The sequence below is a fragment of the Penicillium argentinense genome (genome assembly GCF_028826775.1).
Source record: "Penicillium argentinense strain IBT 30761 chromosome Unknown utg000011l_segment0_segment0, whole genome shotgun sequence".
Classification (NCBI taxonomy): Eukaryota; Fungi; Ascomycota; class Eurotiomycetes; order Eurotiales; family Aspergillaceae; genus Penicillium; species Penicillium argentinense.
Window position 1 is genome coordinate 1,985,114 of NW_026622670.1, and position 19,055 is coordinate 2,004,168.

The following is a 19,055-nucleotide window of genomic DNA, read 5'->3' on the forward strand; positions in this document are numbered from 1 at the left end:
GCTGAGTAGAAGGCTGCGGTTGCCAAGGCCCCACTACGAAAGTGATTTGGAATATGGCGAGCAGCCACACGAACCGTCTCTGGGCGTAAGCCACGCTAAGCATTTTAGGTTATGGGGCACCATGGCGGTATTCACCAATTCAGATAGGACTTCACAGTAAGATCTTGTGCTGAATTATTTCAAATTCCCATCTTGGGATATGTTCCATCCCTTTTGTAAATGGAATGTCGCTTTGCGTCGGTTCTGTTCCTATTTTTGCACTTTGATTTAGCCTTTTCACTTTCGGTGATCTCGCACAATATATGACTAGTATTCATTCTGACCTCAGCAAGATCACTGCAGATGCTTTAGGGCAGGTGTCAGCTAACTAGCTAGTTATGTAGATCCAATATGCCTGAAGCACCTGAGTGGCCTGATGACGCATGTGGAGAATACTTCCCGATTCGGCAACGCTCACCCGGAACGTGCAGAATAATCACGTGACATCCAACGATGCTGTATTTCAATCCAAGGCTCATCTGCTAGAGGGTTTCAGAACACTTTGCCATGTGAAAATATCAATACTATACAGCTGAAAGCCATCGGATGGCAGTCCTGAATGTTCCGATGTTCTCCCATGGCACGTGCAACCCGCGCCTCACCGATGGCCCCGAAGGGTTCCGGGATTCCCCATGAGGTGTCAAAAGCCTGGAGAAGAACACACCCAAGTCGATAGGATGGTCACGGGAGAGCAATAATCCGAGACCGAGTGGACTACAGTGGATCACAGCGGAAGAGTTCGTCTGAGATCCCGATCCGGTTCCTTCCATGAGAACGTATCTCAGGATGAAGTCATGGATGTGTCAGCGAAAGTCTTCAGAGCTCAGCTCCTGTTTAGAACTTTAAAAATCCTCAGGGTCCCCCGAAAGTAACACTGACTATGCATTGGTAATATCTTGATCTCCGCCAGCCAGAAGAATAATGCCACCTCGATTGGGTGCCGTGCGCGCACTCCGCGCGCCGGGCCTGACACATCCCAACGCCCATCTTCCTTCTTCCAGATGGATACCACTCAAACGGGGCCTCGCGACATCTATTGAGCACACCAATGCAGCCTCTCTGTCGGATGACCAAAAAGAACGTGTTGTGATCCTCGGATCTGGCTGGGGTGGATATACCCTCTCGCGCCGCTTGTCACCCAAGACTTTCTCGCCCATCGTCGTTTCGCCTCGGTCGTATTTCGTTTTCACGCCTCTTCTGACCGACGCCGCTAGTGGCTCGCTCGATTTCTCCAGTATTGTCGAACCAGTCCGGGATCCAGGTGCCAAAGTCGACTTCATCCAAGCTGCTGCGCGAGCAGTGGACCTGAAGAAGAAGACGATTTTGTGCGAAGCAACAGTGGTCAAGAGTGGTGTCACCGAGTCACCGCGCACACACGAGGATGAAAGGGAAACCGATGATGGCCCCGAAGCCACAATGCAGAAGCATCGCCAGTGGGAAAAGGGCGAGACATTTGAGGTCCCATACGATAAACTGGTTATCGCCGTGGGTGCTGTCAGCCGTACCTTTGGCACACCGGGAGTCAGAGAAAATGCCATGTTCTTCAAGGATATCGGCGACGCCAAGCGAGTCAAACGGCGTGTGCGCGAATGCTTTGAGCTAGCGGTCTTGCCGACGACGATGCCAGACATGAAGAAGTGGCTGCTTCATTTCGCCATCGTGGGCGCCGGACCAACGGGTACCGAGCTCGCAGCATCACTACGTGATTTCATTTATAAGGATATGATGGTGCTCTACCCTGCTCTCCAAGGCCTTCCGAAAATCAGCCTCTATGACGTCGCGCCCAAAGTGCTGTCAATGTTTGATGAATCGCTGTCTCGGTATGCGATGAAGACTATGAGGAGCGAAGGTATTAACATCAAGACCTCTCATCACGTCAAAGGCCTCCGTTGGGGCCCACCGGGCGCATCGCCACCATATGACATGGACCCTAAGCGCTGCTTGACCCTGACTACCGAGGAAGAGGGAGAGGTTGGCACTGGCATGTGTGTATGGGCGACGGGCAATGCCATGACCAAGTTTATCAGACAGTCGTTCAACGATGTCAAAGACTTCCCCGAGAACTCCATATACAAGATGGACTCGAGCTCGACCCCGGGACAATCCTGGCAGTTTTAAAAAAGTCCCCAAGACGGGCGCCCTGCTCGTCGACGGTCACCTCCGAGTACAGCTGCAAAACGAAGCCGGCGACTCAGCAGTGTTGAAAGATGTTTTCGCACTGGGCGACAATTGCATGATCGAGACTGGCGCGCCTCCGGCAACAGCGCAAGCCACTTTCCAGGAAGCCAAATGGCTCGCTTCGCATTTGAACAAGAACGACCTCTCACAGACTCCTCCATTCTCATTTCGTAACATGGGAACTTTGGCCTACATCGGAAGTGAAAAAGCATTGATGCAGATCCCACACGACATGCACGATGTGAACAAGCGCAAAAGCTATCTTCCCGAGGGAATTACCGGACGGATGGCTCGGCTGGTTTGGAACGCGGCATACATCACGATGAGCATCAGCTGGCGTAACAAGATCCGAGTGGCATTTCGATGGACGCTGAACAGACTATTTGGCCGGGACGTTTCGCGCTTCTAAAGGCAGATTGTAGACTGTGTATTTAGGCGTTTGGTGTCGGCGGAGTGGATTGGCGTACAATATATTCGAGATGAGCATTTGATCAAATACAGCCTTATCGGCAGTGCCGCCTGGGCCGAGGTTTCTTCCTCCGCATTTCTCCCCGCACCCGCCGTATTTCAGAGTTGCATTCCCGCAACCCGCAACTTCCCTTCGTCAGGCATCATGGCATCTTCGCAGCCCCAATACGTGGCCATTGCCGAACGCAAGCAAGCCGAGCTGGCTGCTGCCATCCCGGCGGAATGGCAACTACCCGCACATCTCATTCCTGCGGGGATGCTTTCACCTGCAGAGTCGATCACCGAGGGGCCAAAGCAATATGGTCGCGTCAATGTGATGAATATCCCTCGCACTTGTGGCATTCTCACAGCCAAGGAGCTGGAAATTACCGAGAACTATGATGTGCGAGGCTTGGTGTCTGCCATGACCGAGAGGAAGTTGAAGGCGGAAGATGTGACCCGAGCTTTCTGCAAGGTGAGACTTCCAGTCACACGCTCGTCCTTGAACTACAAGCGGACTAATTTTCGGAATGATAGAGAGCAGCCGTTTCCCATCAGCTTACACGCTGCCTGACAGAACCCCTATTCGATCGTGCTCTGCGCCGCGCACAAGAACTGGACTACACCCTTCGGAAAACGGGGCAACCTGTCGGTCCGTTGCATGGCCTACCCGTGTCAATGAAGGATACATTCAACATCAAGGGGATCGACTCTAGCATTGGGCTTTCGGCATTGGCGTTCAAGCCAGCTCTGGAAAATGCCGACCTGGTGAACCTGCTTCAATCCCTCGGCGCCATCGTCATCGCGAAAACGAACATCCCCCAAACCCTGGCGACCCTTGACAGCTGCAACCACCTGTTCGGTCGGACACTCAACCCACTGAATCGTCAGTGGACAGCTGGTGGTAGTACTGGCGGAGAGGGCGCGCTGGTCGCGATGCGCGGGTCGATGGTCGGCTTCGGCACAGATATCGGAGGCAGTATACGCGTGCCAGCGATGTGTCAAGGCATTTATGGCTTCAAGCCAAGTAACGGTCGCGTTCCTTATGGCGGACAGGAGAGTGGTCAGTTGCCAGGTAAAGGCCGGATTTCTTTGCAGCCCGTGGCTGGTCCACTCGCGCGCTCGGTCGCGGATCTCGGCGCTGTGATGGGCGAAATCGTACCGCGCGCCGAACTGTTCGGGGAGGATGGCATTCCTGGTTTCTGGCCCGCTCCTTATGGTCTGTCCTTGGCCACCCCCCGCAACTTTACTATTGGAATCTTGAAGACCGATGGTCTTGTTACGCCTTTGCCCCCGGTCGCTCGTGTTCTGGATGAAGTCGCCTGTCATTTGCGTCGCACCCCGGGTGTCGAGGTCGTTGATATTCCTCTGCCACCTGCCCTGCCGAAGTGTCAGGGCTTGGCGGGTCGTCTGATGGGCGTTGATGATGGATCAAGCATGCTGGATAAGATTGAAAACATGGGAGAATCACTGATTCCCTGGCTACAGGGCCGTATGAAACGCGGAAAGGACTTGAGCATTGAGCAGCTTGCTCAGCTCCAAGCCCAGCGTGCTGAGATCGAGAAGGAAATGCTCAAGATGTGGACTCTTCATTCTTCTAACAAAGCCCGTCGCGTCGATGCCATTATTTGCCCTGTTGCGCCGCACCCTGTCCCCCAGATGGATCGGTACAATGCTGTTGGCTACACATCAACCTTTGTGTTGCTGGATTACCCTGCCGGTACAGTGCCAGTGCGACCATTTGTTGAATCGGACCTCGAGCTTGGTCGGAATATGGACGCCCCTGTTCTTGGCAGCTGGGACAAGGCCAACCGTCAGCTGTGTAAGTTCGGAGGCCAGCCAGCGTTTGTCCTGAAACTATGCTAATATTTCCATTTATCAGGGAACGAGAAAACAGTCGATCGTCGTGTATACCTGGATTCGCCGCTCAGTGTTCAGGTAGTTACGCCCAAGCAACACGATTACCAGCTCTTCCAAGCTATGGAGATTGTTGATCGAGCTGTGCAAGGGAATAGTGGTTCTGTTAGCGCGAAGCTGTAATTGTCTACTGATCTTTGCACAGGCCATCAAGCTGTAAATATCACTACTGTGAAGCAAATCTAACCACATCCCACTGGGAATTGGCCATATGCATTGATATCACGAATACAACTTATCACATGATGGTTGAAGCTGTACAAAACAAAACACAAATCATAGTCTACCCTTGAGAACGGCACCGCCATCGGTTGCAATGACTGCTCCGTTCAAGTGACTTGAAGCCCGCGAAGACAAGAACACAACCAAGCCAGCAATATCCTCGGGACGACCCAATCGGCCGTTGGGCGAGTACTCCTCGAGCTGCTTCAGTCCGCCCTTCTTTTCAATCAAGCCACTGGCCATCTTTGAGGGGAAGAACCCAGGTGCAATGGCGTTGGTCAGAATGTGGCGCGGGCCCAGCTCCACAGCAAGGTTCTTAGCCAGATGAATAGCAGCGGCCTTGGAGGCAGAGTAACTCGGTGTGGCATTGTCGCCGATAGTACCGATTCCAATGCCTGCCACGGAGGCAGTCACAATCACACGTGCAGGGTCCTCGCGCGTGGACTTGGCCTCGAGGAGAGGGGCGAGCCTAGAATGGTGTTAGGTCGACGTATCCTGGCTCAGATGCTAAGTGACAATTGCTGAGTGGACGTACTTCTGAATTGTGTAGAAAATACTCTTCACGTTCAGATCCATCACCTTGGAGAACATCTTCTCCGGGTGGGTATCGAACTTCTCTCCCCAGGTGGCGCCGGCATTGGCGAACAAGATGTCAACGTGGTCTGTCGTCTTGCCGATTTCAGTAGCCAACCGGTCCAGCTCATCCATACGGGAGCTATCGGCAGGAACGGAGATGGCCTGAGCACCAGATCGCTTGGAAGGCAAGGCGTTCAGCGCGGCAACGGCGTCATCGCATGCATCCTTCTTGCGGGAGGTGATGTAGACTTTGGAGCAGCCAGCTTGTAGAAGACTGCCGTCTGTAAGTAAATGTGTCACAGAGAATTGCTCAATGAAGAGCTTACCCCGAAGCAGCGTGCAATCCTAGGCCGCGTGAACCGCCGGTGACGACGGCAACTTTTCCTTCGAGGGAAAAGATGTTAGAGAAATTGCTCAATTGAACCTGCTCGGCGGCCGACATGGTGATTGGTATATCCAAAAGTTGAAAGGGAGAAGTTTGGGGGGAATAGGCTCTTAAGCCGGAGATATACACCCGCGCCGAGTGACCGAGGCTCGTCTGGTGCCGAAACCCCGCAAAAACGGAGATTAGTAATCTCCATTCCAAGACGACATGAGCATAAGGTTAAGGTACTGAGATTTGATTGAATTGTTCTCACTGGAGGAGAGTGCAATGAATGGTTATTGTGCGGTTTTGGGGACCTTGTGATGGCTGGCATCTCCCTATAGTCGTGCTACAGTATGACGCAGGGGTCAGATGCGGCGTCAGCCCTAGTAGACAACATGTCTGATCAACAGATTCCAAAGGTATTAGGGTCGTTTTTTAAACAAGAGAGGGAGGAAATGACAGGTATAGCATGGTTTCCGCGTACGGGATCTGTATTGAAAGAATAGTACTGCAAGTCGAAAGGCGAGTATCAACAACACTGAGTTTAGTTCAAGACAGGCTTGCAACACAACAAGGAATTTTCGGCGGGTGGCAGCTTTATTTGTGATAAAACCCACAAGAGAATCGCTTCCAGAGTTCTGAAGGTACAAATAAAGATTAGAAATATTAGTAAGGTAGTAGCTTAACTGTGGTAGGAGTATGGGGTAAGAAAGGACCCATCTGAGTGACGCGATTCGGCATGCCTCGTGGTGGATCTAAAATGTGCTCAATTCCTCGCACCTTCAAATCAACGCCAAGTCATTTGAAGAGGATGCCTGCGCATGTCCACACGCCGCGGAAACACATGGAAGTTTGATGGCTCGATCAGGCTACCTTGGTGGAGGCAGGCCACGGCGAGACGAGGGGTCTCCAGGCAAGGACCTTGGGGGGTGCTTTTATCTTCCAACACCGCTATCTTTTCCAAGTGAACCACTGCCGGCAGTATTTATTGTTCCTTCCCCCCACCTCCAGTATTATTATCGTTTCTTTCACCTGCCTACGATCTTCCCCACTACTACATCCTCTCCCTTTCCCACCACCACTTTTCCATTCAGTTTTACTTTCGAGACTTGCCCCTCCGTCAAGATGGCTCAGCCTGTGACCCTTCCTCAGCTTCCTTATGCTTATGATGTCAGTATCTCCTGTTCCCTTCAACTAAACCCCGCAGCTCACATCTTGTAGGCCCTGGAACCCGTGATCTCTAAGCAGATCATGGAACTGCATCACTCGGGACATCACCAAGCCTACGTCAACAACCTGAACTCTCTTCTCGCCGCCAACGCCGAGGCGACCGCGCGCAATGACTTCCAGGCTGTGTTCGCTCTGCAGCAAAAAATTAACTTCCACGGGGGTGGTCACGTCAATCACTCCCTCTTCTGGGAGAACCTCACCCCGCCTGGCAATGAAAAGAACGACATGGACCGTGTGGCCCCCCTCTTAAAGGACGCTATCGTCGCTCAATTCGGATCCGTGGATGCCTTCAAGCGCACCTTCTCCAAGAAATTGCTCGACATCCAGGGTAGCGGTTGGGGATGGCTTGCCTGCTCGGGTGGCCCTGAGGGCCCCTTGACGATCCTCACGACTCAGGACCAGGACACTGTCGGCCCTGAATTTGTCCCTATTTTCGGCATTGATATGTGGGAGCATGCGTATTACATTCAAGTGTGTATTGAAGCTATCGAGGGCCTCGAAATGCTGCTAACAGATTACCCCCAGTACCTGAACAAGAAAGCCATCTACGTCGAGAAAATCTGGCTTGTCATCAATTGGGCCGAAGCCGAGAAGCGATTCACCGGCGGCATTGGCCACGTCAAGCTCTGAAAGCCCCAAGCTGTGCGACTTCTTACCGATCAATCTGGTGCCGATCGACGACGAATTGCCTCACGGCGACCTTGCAACGTTCGGAACTAAATCAACCGACGTGCCTTGAACGACCCCTTTCAGTTTCAGTTGCAGGATGAATTATGGATTAGTTCATGGTAACGCTGCGATTGATTCACGCATGCCCAAATAAATCCTGGCCCTCATATCCACACTATTCGTAAACTAAATCATAAGAATTTGAGATAGATGCCATTGTATCCCGATGCCATTCAGTTGTAGCCAACTATTCCTATTCCCAGGATGGATCCTTGGGACTCGCGCACCGTAACCTGTCTTCCCACAACACCTTTTTCCGATACTCCCAGGTCCAGCTGTTCGGGCAAGTCGAACTCCATTTCCGTCGGTTGATGGTCTGGCTTCAGATGCTTATTTTGGGACAGATCTAGTAGAAACTGATGGAGAGGAGCTATGGAAGAGCTTGATGTGGAGAGGTCTCCATATTTTCTAGAGCCACGGGTTAGCATGTGATTTACTCTGACATTCGAAGAACAATTTCACTTACTCTATGCGTATATCCAAACTGTCACAGCTATTCAGAGCTTGATAGGTCTCCAGGTCTTCGATGCGGAAGACGGCTTTGGTCTTTCGATCGCTGGTGTCGCGGAAGAACAGCGAGTATGAAGAAAGAGAGGAAGTTGATGAGGAAGTTGACTGAGATATGACCGATTCTGGGGACGAAGATAGTGATCGCTCAGCAGACAGGCGGTTATCTTGTGGGAATAACACTGCAATCGTGCCTCCGAAGGTGGGTCGGTTGGTATCGCCGCACATGTTGGGGGTATATCGAGGGAAGGCGCTAAACGGAAAATGTAGCAGGATATATGAGTTGACTGTTTGCAAGACTGCACAGGTGAATTGAAGTAAGTTGAACAAATCTCCTGGACACAGCCTGCTTTCGGTCTGCTGCTATATAGGTCAGTAGGTCACCGCATTACCCACAAGGTCGGCCACCAAGGTGAGCGGGAAAGAGCAGATATACTGACAAAAGCGGTTAGTCCTGCCGATCTACGCGTGTCACGTGGGACGAGCGCCTGCTCAAATCTGCTCATGTGGGGTTGTGGGCCTTGATGCCTGAGGATACAAGGCATCCAGGTTGACTAGTTAATTATACATCCGACGCGAGTACTCCTCCAAGGAGAGTCCTCTCTTTGAATACTTTCGATCCCAGCAATTAATACATCTTCCACACGAACCCAGCTCATCTGCCCCCTCAGATTATTCCCGACGAGACCCTTGACAGGTCACCGGCGCCCGGGCATTCCGTCGCCATGAAACGCTGCGATGGAAGATTGAGTGCAAGGGGCATCAACTTCCAGCGATTGCCTGACCCGTCAGAGCCAGCTAGAAAACACCCAGATTGCTTCCCCCGTTTTGTACCAGACGTCAAGGATCTCGATGCCCAACTATGAACAAGGATGATCCCTATCATTGCGATCCAGGCGGAGGCCACGCCATCTGGCGCGAGCCCCACTTTGCCCGCGGGCAACGAGACCTCCGACCGGGCCAGACGCTCAATCGACCCCATCAACAACAACGATATTGGATGATATGGCAAAAGTCTGGCATCAGACGCGTGCGCCAGCAAAACAGGCCTCCTCCGAGGATTACTACGATCTCGGAACCTACCAACGGCCCGTGAGCACATCAAATCCCGATGCCCAAGAGTGGTTCAATCGCGGTCTCATTTGGGCCTACGCCTTCAACCACGAGGAGTCTGCGCAATGCTTCGAACAATGTGTGATCCATGACCCGACATGTGCCATGGGGTATTGGGGTATTGCGTTTGCGCTGGGGCCGAACTACAACAAACCGTGGAAACTATTCGATGGGGAAGACCTCTCGACGACCACGACACGAGCCCATGGAGCAGTCAAAGAAGCTCAAAGGCAAGCAACCTCTGCGTCTCCAGTCGAAAAGGCTCTCATTGATGCGCTGCAATATCGATATCCTCAAGAGGAGCCTGTGGACGACTGTGCGAAATGGAACGAACAATATGCTGCGGCAATGGAATCCGCATATAAATCCTTTCCTGGTGATTTTGACGTCCTTGCTCTCTATGCCGATGCACTGATGAATTTAACTCCATGGAACCTGTGGGAATTGCGAACTGGCAAGCCAACACCGGGCGCCCGAACCCTCGAAGTGAAGAAGGCCTTGGATCGGGCCTTGGACAATGACGACGCCTTGGAACACCCCGGTCTCTTGCATTTATATATCCACCTGATGGAAATGTCTCCAACGCCAGAGATTGCTTTGTCAATTGCGGACAACTTGCGGGGCCTGGTGCCTGATGCAGGTCACCTCGAGCATATGCCGACACACCTGGATGTGCTGTGCGGTGACTACCGCAGAGCAGTGGCATCTAATACGTCTGCCATCCGCGCCGATGAGAAATTCCTCGCAAATCAACCTCTGGGACACTTCTATAATTTATACCGCGCACATGACTATCACTTCCGCATGTACTCCGCCATGCTAGGAGGCCAGTCCAAGATTGCGATCGAAACCGCAACCGAGCTCGCTGAGTCGCTCACCGAGGATCTTCTTCGCGTCGAGTCCCCGCCATTGGCAGACTGGCTTGAGGGATTCATTTCGACCCGTGTGCATGCTTTGATTCGATTCGGCCGCTGGGAGGAAATCATCGCCCTCGAACTTCCTGCTGATCAGACACTGTACTGCTCCACGACCGCGATGACCCATTACGCAAAGGGAGTTGCTTATGCTGCAATGGGCCATGGTGACGAAGCAAAGAAAGAAAGGGACCTCTTCCAGTCAACAAGGAAGCTAGTCCCCTCTTCTCGAACCATCTTTAATAATGCGTGTGTCGATATCCTCACCGTCGCAGAAGCAATGCTGGATGGCGAGATCGCATACCGTTGCGGGGATTACGACATTGCTTTCGCTCACCTCCGTACAGCAGTAGAGCGAGACGATAATCTTCCTTACGACGAGCCATGGGGCTGGATGCAACCTGCTCGACATGCGTTGGGGGCATTGCTGTTGGAACAGGATCAAGTGGAGGAAGCACGGGCAGTGTATTCAGCGGACCTTGGCATTGACGAGTCTCTTCCACGCGCACTGAGACACCCAAATAACGTCTGGGCTCTTCATGGTCTTCATGAGTGCTTGGTGAAGCTGAAAAGAACGGCCGAGGCGAGGACTATGAAACCTCAGCTGAGGCTTGCTTTGGCCACGGCGGATATACCCATCAAGTCGTCGTGTTTCTGCAGACTCACCTAGCATATCATGCTCATTGCATATCTGCCGCTGCGTCCAATATTTATTCGCTAACGGTCGAACTTGTCAACGTGTGTCTTTTTCTACGATTAATGCCAATATCCCTCAACCATCACCAGCAAGGGTACCTTGGGTGGTGTATTCATTATCGACCTTAAATGGTTTTCGACAAGACACTTTGTATGTCTATATATAGAGATGAGATCATTTCCTCATCGAAATTCCTTTTAGACGGCCCAATGAAATGATGGATTTCGTTCCGCCCCTTCAAAATGCCAAGTCCAGGCAGTGCCAAGAACGAGCAATCATGGCGGAGTCGAGGAGAAGGACGCCTGATGACACTGGAAGGAGCCTGTCGAAACCTAATTATCCATATCGGTCACTCCTTGAACCCTGTACAATCTAGAGTCCCACCGCGGGGAGAAGATCGTCCGGTTCATTGGTGGGGAATCGAGCAGGGTGCTTGGCGTTGCCACCGGCCCCGAGGCTGTGTTAACTAAAATCAGGCGTGATGCGCACTGCACGATGAAGTGTTCCTCGGCTGTTGAGGCTACTTATCAAGCATATAATCAGCATCCGTTCCTGTCTTCAAAGGGATGTGGCGTTTGACGCTTTCGAGCATTTGAATCTAGGACCGCTCTTGTGTACTCCGCCATCATGTCCAGCCACTATGAACAAGGCCACTCTGGTTGGCACCCAGATGTCATACCCCAACATCAGAAGAAATGGCTCAAGTTCTTGAGCCTACGCTTCGGGGCTATGGTTAGCGCAATTGCTCCCATCGCCTGCTTTGCTTGGGCATATACCCAGCATCGAGCTGGCGAGGTATCTACCGACGGACTTGGTGCGTCTTGGTCGCACATCAACCTGGGAACGGTGAGTGGAACCAAATTACTCCTGCCTGTGTGTGGGGCTCAAGCTGGCAGCTAATCATAATAGGCTGCCTACGCTTTTGCCTGGTCAACGCTAAAGTTCCTCGTGGTCCTCATCTTCAACTGTGCCATTCATCCAGGCATTACAATTGCATTTGACTGTATTGCCTGGGTCGCTCAACTCATTACTATCTGCTTCTATCTGATAGAGCTTGGGTATTGGCATGCCGGTGGGTACGGGTATTCCAAAACTGGTGTCCATAAGCAGTTGTACGGGGCAGAGGTCTTTGGTTGCTCAATGATGCTGCTGGAAATGTAAGAGATTTTTTGGCTTGGGTAACGATCGGAATTTGTTACTGATATTTAATTTACAGAACATTCCATTTTATTCTGATGTGTGTCGCGGCGAGTGCTTGTCACACTCAACGGAAGGCCGAAAAACCGGCAGCCAAAGCTGCTTTCGAAGGCGCTTGATTATCATCAATTGAGCCAATTAAGACACCGGTATGAGCGTTGCTTGGATGGCATCGGTTTTAATGATCATGATAATGTGAAGGGGAGTTTTGCACTCTGGATTTATGGTCGACTGCCATTGATCACTATGTCGAGGTATCGACTTACGTCTACATCTACATCGAATGTTTAACTAATACTTAATTACTAATACATAATCAATTCAACCAAACTCGCACTGTTGGATACTATAGACACAGACGGATTTGACGGGCACACTGTTATTACAAAGTGCCAACATATTGGCTCACATGATACGCCGTAGTGTGTCCATTTGCACCGTGGGACCACTTGGACGCCATTATGTGCAGGTCATTCTCCTTCGACGTGGACCGAGGATGAATAAAACCATCGTAGAGGGATGGCTCTTGGTTCCAGGGCACTTGGACAGTCTCATCGGATCATGCTTGGTTTGGGCCAGCTGCTGTCCGTCAAACAATGTTTGGCTATACACCGCCAAGGTTGAGATAGACCATCGCCCATGTTCCGTCACTCAACTTCCGCACTGAAGGTTCCCAGAGGTACCCTCGAGAATGGGCGAGCAAGGCCTATCCCAACCCCAGTCACTGCCATTCCATCCCCAGCCTTCATAGGCTGACCGATCCGCCATTTTGTCCCAGGGAACACGCTGTAGCATCATCGGTCCCTCCTGGCGGCCGGCACGGACAGAGAAGATATAGATTAGTTTCCATCGCGCTGCATGGTCCACATCTGGAACGGGTCAGAGTTGTCATCCTTGTTCTTAAACTTGATTTCCAGCTTGGTGAAGGTATTTCCATCGTTCGAGTGTGCTAAGCCGGCATAGTTGGTCGACCACGGATCCAAAGACTTGATGCTCATATAGGAGACGATCTGCTCCTTTGTCTCCGGGTAGCCGAAGCCGTCGTTCGGAATGACGGAGACCTCCTCTATCCCCGTTCCATCGTCGCAAGGGCGTACAGCCGACCGGGAATCGGAGCCCGCTAATCTTGACCAAACTCCAAGCCATTGTGTGCTGAATGTGTCGCCGAAGAGCTAGCCGATGGCTCCGTTTTTAAGGATATAGGGGATCCCCAGATCTGTTACTACTATTCCCCAGCTGTGTCCGGTATCTAGTTCTTCGCCTGTTAGTCGCTTCTTATAAATGGAATTCCCATTTTGAGAAGCGAAAAGGCCCGGAAGAAGCAAGACCGGAAGAAGAATATGCATTCTCGCCCGCTCGGCTCCTGTGACCATCAAAATACTCATTGGAAGTGGATAATCGTCAAGTCGCTGAGCAGGGCTTGAGAACAGGATGATGGCTAGGTAGGCGAGAAACAAGAAGACAGTTCTGTCGTCAACATACCGCGAGTCAGTGATACATTTACGCATTCCTGGCGGAGTTGATCGATAGAGTTTGGATGTTGGGGCGAAGAGTGGACTTGCTCGTATTGCCGGCCATCCACCCAAGGCTGAGCCAAGAATGCAGGAACCGGATTGCAACACGAAGATCAACCGCCAACACGAGCCATCGTGCCCTATTGTTCTTTCTTGTTTGGACATGAAAATCGCAGGAGGGATGATCGGAGAATACAAATCCTGCAAATTCTCCTTCATTCTAATCGAAGCGCCAAATCAGGTCTTCCCCGTATCAACACTGCGGGACCGCGGATGCAGGTGGATAATTATAGAACGCTGATCCGAACCTAACGGTGCTATCTCCGTGACGATCTCCATCTCCCGCAGCTCGACCTTCAGCGATGCGATGCTGTCAGTGCTTTGTGAGTCTCTTTTTCATCGTGGCCCCAATTCTTCTCGTATTTCCAGTGTTGATCATATTGAATATGGGAGGTTACACTCAACAGAACATGTCTAAGGAAGATGAAACTCTGTCGCAATGAAAGATATAAAGAACGAAGAGATTCTGCAGAGTCGAAAACCACCTCAATATACAAACAAGATCATTAGTACTCAATATGTCTCTCAAACTCTTCCTAGCCGCTCTCCCTGCCGTGGCAATTGCCTGCACTGGGCCGCCTACCAACGAAAACGGCCTGAATCTGATCAAAAGCTTCGAGTCTTTCGAGCCGAGTGTTTATGATGATGGCTTTGGCAACCCAACAATTGGCTATGGTCACTTGTGTGGCGACTCGACTTGCTCGGAAGTTCCCAACCAGCCTTTGACCGAGGAGTCTGCGAGCCAGTTGCTGGCTGGTGACCTAGTGGTAAGTATAGTAGCTATTTCGTTCTGAGTTGAAGGATACCAGGTAGCTGATGGAGAGCAGACCTACCAAGATGCCCTCACAAATGCTCTGGCAGACCCAGTTACCTTGAACGATAACCAGTACGCTGCACTGGTGTCCTGGACCTACAACATCGGAAACGGCAACATGGAGAGCTCGGATCTTGTTTCGCGAATGAATGCAGGCGAGGATGTTGTGACTGTTGCTCATGATGAGCTGCCCCAGTGGAACAAGGCCAATGGCGAGGTCGTCGATGGCTTGACTCGTCGCCGGACTGCTGAACTGGATCTCTTTGATGCACCTGCCACATTTGGTGCTCTCCCTGTCGCTTGCTAGGTTACGATACTGGCTATCTTACTTCCAGGGACTCTTACTATAGCAACAAATATGTATATTTATTTCCATCATATCTTTCAATCTAATGCAATCATGCAACCAGTCTCCGATATCACCCTCGACACCGTTTAGTGGGAAGCACTGCTTTGCTCTGTTTTATTTGGAATCCCGTATGAGGTTTTGCCGAAATAGCTTGGCTTAGCTGCGCATCCAGCCTCGATTAGAACGAAGGCACTTATCGTAACAAGTCATTCCGTACACGATATCGGCGGCATGTGAAAGCATCAACGCTCCGGGTGCGGTGGGTCGATTCACGCAATGCGCTATCTCCTTTTCACATTCCTGCATCAAGCGTTTGTATTCCTCCATTTTGGGCCTCTCCATTGCGATACTATCCAGGACTGCTGGTCTGGTGTCAACGTGAAGCGGGATCTCCGTATTCATTCCTGTGAATATAGGAGACTGTGCCTGAAGCTCGACTAGTGCCGCAATAATGGCGTCAAAATTAATGAGAGCGAAGATCTCGAAGATTTCGTTGACAAGCAGGTTGTGTGTTCCAAAGTCTTCATGTACAAACTGAAGGGACCGTGTATGGCTTCCTTATCGGCGCACATCTCGACAAATGGTTCGAACCGGGCTTTGTGCATTTCCGACACTCAAAGTTGTATTTTTACATAGCGGACACAGACAGGGGGACCAGATAGGACAGCCATTGTGAAGAGTATTTTCGGTATAGATAAACGGTAAAGGGCCCTGACAATATGGTGCAGTTTCTACGAATGGTCTGATGAGGAGACCAAGCTCTCGAGGTGACTTATATTTTCTGTAAGACTCCATATATCACTATAATAGTAGTGTACGTACCTACATCGATTAATAGCCGTGACAAGAAGAGCTTGATCTCAATGACTGTCCTTGACATTGCTCGAGACAAAACAACACCCGGTATGTGACTGAATGGAGTAGTATGTAAAAGGTTGACGGCCCTTGGCATATCAACAGACAGCTTTACCAGTGTCCTTTGCTTCTTGTGAGATAAAAGGGTCCCTGGGAATGAAGGACCTATACTGCACAAATTACATGCCAAGCAAACTAGCCTGGAAGTAGGGAACGCAAAACGGTGTGTTCGTATGGTCTCTTTGTGAGTTTTTCAAGAGATGGCTGTTGAAGCGCCAAAGATCCTGGAGGTGGGAAGCAAGGCATGGCTAGGTCCCGATGAATACGAGGATGACAGCGAATTTCATGTCCGCGGAACGAAATTCCTGGCTGGGGTCAATTGGGGGAAACTGACCGAAATATGCTCGAAGCATCGACATGGACCGCCATCTATTCTCGAAAAGAAGTTCTCTGTAGGGCACTTCAACATGGCCCGGCGAGTCGTCTTTGAGAATGGAATGTCGTGGATTGCCCGTCTCCGAATGCAAGACCTGGAAGATGCCACAGAGCCATACCGAGATGTACAGGGCAGAATGTCTTTCGAGTTAGCATGGATGAGTTATTTGAAGTAAGACCCCAGAACCCAAAGGCATTTGGATTGAACTTGAGATGCTGATTGTCCAACGAAGAGAGTGGAGTTCGATTCCTGCTTCAGAGATCTATCATTATGACTGAGGACGGAATGAAAATGGCGCACCTTACATCTTGATGCAATACGTCCCAGGCAGTGTGTCCCAAAACCTTATGGAGCCTTGATGGGCCTCTTGATCAGTATGGGACCCCGGAGCAAGATAAAGGTTCCGAAAGCAGGTGGCCGCCATTCAAACGAAGCTTGCATCTTCGACCTTCAACAAAATCGGATCATTGCTCCGAGATCCAGAGTCCAGCAAGTATTATATCGGGTCTGACATTCGAATTGATAAGGGACCAATTATTTCATCTATCAATTACCACCGAAGCATCGCCCAGTACCAGGTACAAAAGATGATTCGCAATGGTCCGGGAGAGGTACAGGATGATTACTCGCTCTCCTTGCCTTTTCTCGAAAGGAAAAGAGATGCATCCATTGCAATGTGGCCGCTCCTGGCCGCCCACAGCCAACGTCTCACCCTGTTACTCTCGACCCTACTCTGGAGGAAGATCCGAGTAATACCTCCACGGTTGATAATGACGCTGATATCTCCGGTGACGATGGCAATGTTTACGACCGCGATAAAGCAAACTGGGAATACGAGGATACCGTTGCTTTTTGGCCTCAAATACTATACCATACCACACCTGTTTCGGCATTGACAAGATTTTCGTTAAAGGGGCCCGTGCCATTGCCTGATGTTGAGCTCGTTGATTCATGGTCATGAAGGATTACGGATGCTTCTCAGGAAAGAATTGCCATTTCATTGCACTCGTTTTGTCTCCAGCGTCACTATGTTAAAGTTCAATACAATATTTAAAAATCAAGCCATTACCAGTAGTTTGAGCTCAGTCTGAGCATTCGAAATCAATAAAAAAAGAACGAAAGCACCGACTTGATCTTATGGAAGATTGAAATAGCGAAATATATCAATAATAACCCAAGAACTTCCTGCCTCAGGGTAGCTGTGAGGACCTATACTACTCGGGTACTAAAAAAAGGTACGTGCTAAATACCTTAGATACTGTCTTCGTGACCGGCCAGTAATACTAAAATCCGGCAGCCTAAAATACTCAGACACGATCATCCCTGCTTTGAAAATGAAGCATATTTGGATTACGGGCTGGTGGTGAGCAAGTATCCCATGACGCGAGGAGATACAGTACCTTGCTCTGGAAGTACACCGCTAGAGTTGATTCATACCCTCCACATCGTTTTGGCTCACGTTTTGGAATGTGGCCATCAGATATGCAGGGAATTTCCGACCGATTTTTGCTTTGATCCGTCATCGAAAAACAACCTGACGGTCGTATCGGTACTATCGCAACCGTGGCCGAGCTGGCCGGAGATCTTCCCGATCAGGCCGAGAATGAGGGGCCGGCAGCCCAAAGACGAAGGATCGACCGACGCAACCTTGTCGAACCCTTTATCGGATCTAAGTCAAGCCCCGGGAGAGGAGATACGGCTCAAAAGCTTGTAGCGGAACTGCGTGATGACCGGTATTCCACGGACAATCCCCCGCAGGCTGAACGTTATGTTGTTTCTCGCTCGGGGGGATCAACCGTTCTGGCGAACGAGGTGTGCGGCGCATGCAGAATGGTGGTCAAGCCATCACCAAGACCGGGGCGGGAGCGTCGATCCCTGCTGCATCGGTGGCTGATCTACGAGCAAACCTTTGCCAAGCACCTGATGCGCTTTGGGGGGTGTGCGAGAGGGGCCGATGGCCGATGTCGCGAAATTGGTTTCTCCTGATCGATTTCGTCGTGCTTGTGTGTGTGTGTGTGGGCTGCGAAATGCACACCGGCCCCGATCTGCCCATCCTGCGCGGGGGATGTTTCGTCTTCTCGCTCCACCGGCCTGGAAAATGTACGGTGGATCACTCGAGTTGGTCATGGCTCAGCGGAGCCTCCCCAAGGCACGAGATAACCGAGCATGTGAAGACCTGGTGAAACGATGCCGAGAAACCCACGTTCTGGGGATATAGCTCGTCGGGCCTGACGAGTGTGCAGTTTCCTATCTGCAGCCTTGCTCATTTCTCCCCCAATGATGTCGGCACGGTCGTACGCACTCGTGTTGCCATGCATGCCCCAGGTCTGCCGCAAGGATGACCCCGCAGCAGACGGCCCAGGGAACGGTCGATCGTCAGACGGTCTGATAGATGATAGTTGATTCTTTGTGGACGACAACCGTTTCAACCTGTGCACGAGGTAGAGGGTTTCCCAATCGGTGCAAGACCTGTCGAGGTCCCGCTGGGCTCCGCCAGTTAACTTGAAGCTTGACGGCGCGAGGAGACGCGGGGGACCATTTTTGGAGCATTTCTGGGGAGCAGGGGCAAGCAAATGCCGAGGGGTGCGAAAGTGTGATGCAGCCGACGAAGCTGGCAGATCATGGATCAGGCGACGGTTGAGTTGGCGAGGCCAGCGTAGCTATCCGGAGTGCATAACGGGCCCGAAAGAAAGTGAAAACCGCCAGCGAAACCAGGATTTTTTCTGCTTTGAGAATGATCCCCATTACCAACATTTTGAAAGCATGCTGTTAGAGTACCTGTCAGAAGCCATTATGAGCTCTACAAAATTTCATGTCATAGCAAATTTGAATCGCCAAATGATTAGTAGGCAGCAGAATGCATCGTAACAGGCGGCTGTACCTCAGAAACGGGT

At 51.1% G+C, this 19,055-nt stretch overlaps 10 protein-coding genes across 10 annotated transcripts; 7 read left to right on the forward strand and 3 right to left on the reverse strand.

Annotated features, from left to right (window-relative positions):
- Window positions 1-960: 960 nt before the first annotated feature.
- N7532_011756 (putative pyridine nucleotide-disulfide oxidoreductase) lies at window positions 961-2,157 on the forward strand (the record flags this gene model as incomplete). Its single annotated transcript, XM_056624247.1, has 1 exon — window positions 961-2,157. One exon carries the CDS (start codon window positions 961-963, stop codon window positions 2,155-2,157), a length of 1,197 nt encoding a protein of 398 aa, XP_056469235.1.
- Window positions 2,158-2,272: 115 nt separating this feature from the next.
- On the forward strand, window positions 2,273-4,704 carry N7532_011757 (putative general amidase; the record flags this gene model as incomplete). Its single annotated transcript, XM_056624248.1, has 4 exons — window positions 2,273-2,555; window positions 2,640-3,139; window positions 3,202-4,486; window positions 4,547-4,704. 4 exons carry the CDS (start codon window positions 2,273-2,275, stop codon window positions 4,702-4,704), a joined length of 2,226 nt encoding a protein of 741 aa, XP_056469236.1.
- Window positions 4,705-4,857: 153 nt separating this feature from the next.
- On the reverse strand, window positions 4,858-5,821 carry N7532_011758 (oxidoreductase, short-chain dehydrogenase/reductase family; the record flags this gene model as incomplete). Its single annotated transcript, XM_056624249.1, has 3 exons — window positions 4,858-5,272; window positions 5,339-5,653; window positions 5,706-5,821. 3 exons carry the CDS (start codon window positions 5,819-5,821, stop codon window positions 4,858-4,860), a joined length of 846 nt encoding a protein of 281 aa, XP_056469237.1.
- A 1,050-nt stretch (window positions 5,822-6,871) lies between these two features.
- N7532_011759 (superoxide dismutase) lies at window positions 6,872-7,606 on the forward strand (the record flags this gene model as incomplete). The annotated part of the gene is made up of 2 exons (XM_056624250.1): window positions 6,872-6,916; window positions 6,968-7,606. 2 exons carry the CDS (start codon window positions 6,872-6,874, stop codon window positions 7,604-7,606), a joined length of 684 nt encoding a protein of 227 aa, XP_056469238.1.
- A 272-nt stretch (window positions 7,607-7,878) lies between these two features.
- Window positions 7,879-8,440, reverse strand: N7532_011760 (uncharacterized protein; the record flags this gene model as incomplete). Its single annotated transcript, XM_056624251.1, has 2 exons — window positions 7,879-8,113; window positions 8,172-8,440. The coding sequence occupies 2 exons, from the start codon at window positions 8,438-8,440 to the stop codon at window positions 7,879-7,881; spliced, it is 504 nt and encodes a 167-aa protein (XP_056469239.1).
- A 777-nt stretch (window positions 8,441-9,217) lies between these two features.
- N7532_011761 (TPR domain protein) lies at window positions 9,218-10,909 on the forward strand (the record flags this gene model as incomplete). The annotated part of the gene is made up of 1 exon (XM_056624252.1): window positions 9,218-10,909. The coding sequence occupies one exon, from the start codon at window positions 9,218-9,220 to the stop codon at window positions 10,907-10,909; it is 1,692 nt and encodes a 563-aa protein (XP_056469240.1).
- Window positions 10,910-11,563: 654 nt separating this feature from the next.
- Window positions 11,564-12,252, forward strand: N7532_011762 (uncharacterized protein; the record flags this gene model as incomplete). Its single annotated transcript, XM_056624253.1, has 3 exons — window positions 11,564-11,782; window positions 11,846-12,093; window positions 12,153-12,252. The coding sequence occupies 3 exons, from the start codon at window positions 11,564-11,566 to the stop codon at window positions 12,250-12,252; spliced, it is 567 nt and encodes a 188-aa protein (XP_056469241.1).
- Window positions 12,253-12,972: 720 nt separating this feature from the next.
- N7532_011763 (uncharacterized protein) lies at window positions 12,973-13,641 on the reverse strand (the record flags this gene model as incomplete). Its single annotated transcript, XM_056624254.1, has 2 exons — window positions 12,973-13,285; window positions 13,616-13,641. 2 exons carry the CDS (start codon window positions 13,639-13,641, stop codon window positions 12,973-12,975), a joined length of 339 nt encoding a protein of 112 aa, XP_056469242.1.
- Window positions 13,642-14,225: 584 nt separating this feature from the next.
- N7532_011764 (lysozyme) lies at window positions 14,226-14,828 on the forward strand (the record flags this gene model as incomplete). The annotated part of the gene is made up of 2 exons (XM_056624255.1): window positions 14,226-14,474; window positions 14,535-14,828. 2 exons carry the CDS (start codon window positions 14,226-14,228, stop codon window positions 14,826-14,828), a joined length of 543 nt encoding a protein of 180 aa, XP_056469243.1.
- Window positions 14,829-15,985: 1,157 nt separating this feature from the next.
- Window positions 15,986-16,336, forward strand: N7532_011765 (Protein kinase-like domain; the record flags this gene model as incomplete). Its single annotated transcript, XM_056624256.1, has 1 exon — window positions 15,986-16,336. One exon carries the CDS (start codon window positions 15,986-15,988, stop codon window positions 16,334-16,336), a length of 351 nt encoding a protein of 116 aa, XP_056469244.1.
- Window positions 16,337-19,055: the final 2,719 nt, after the last annotated feature.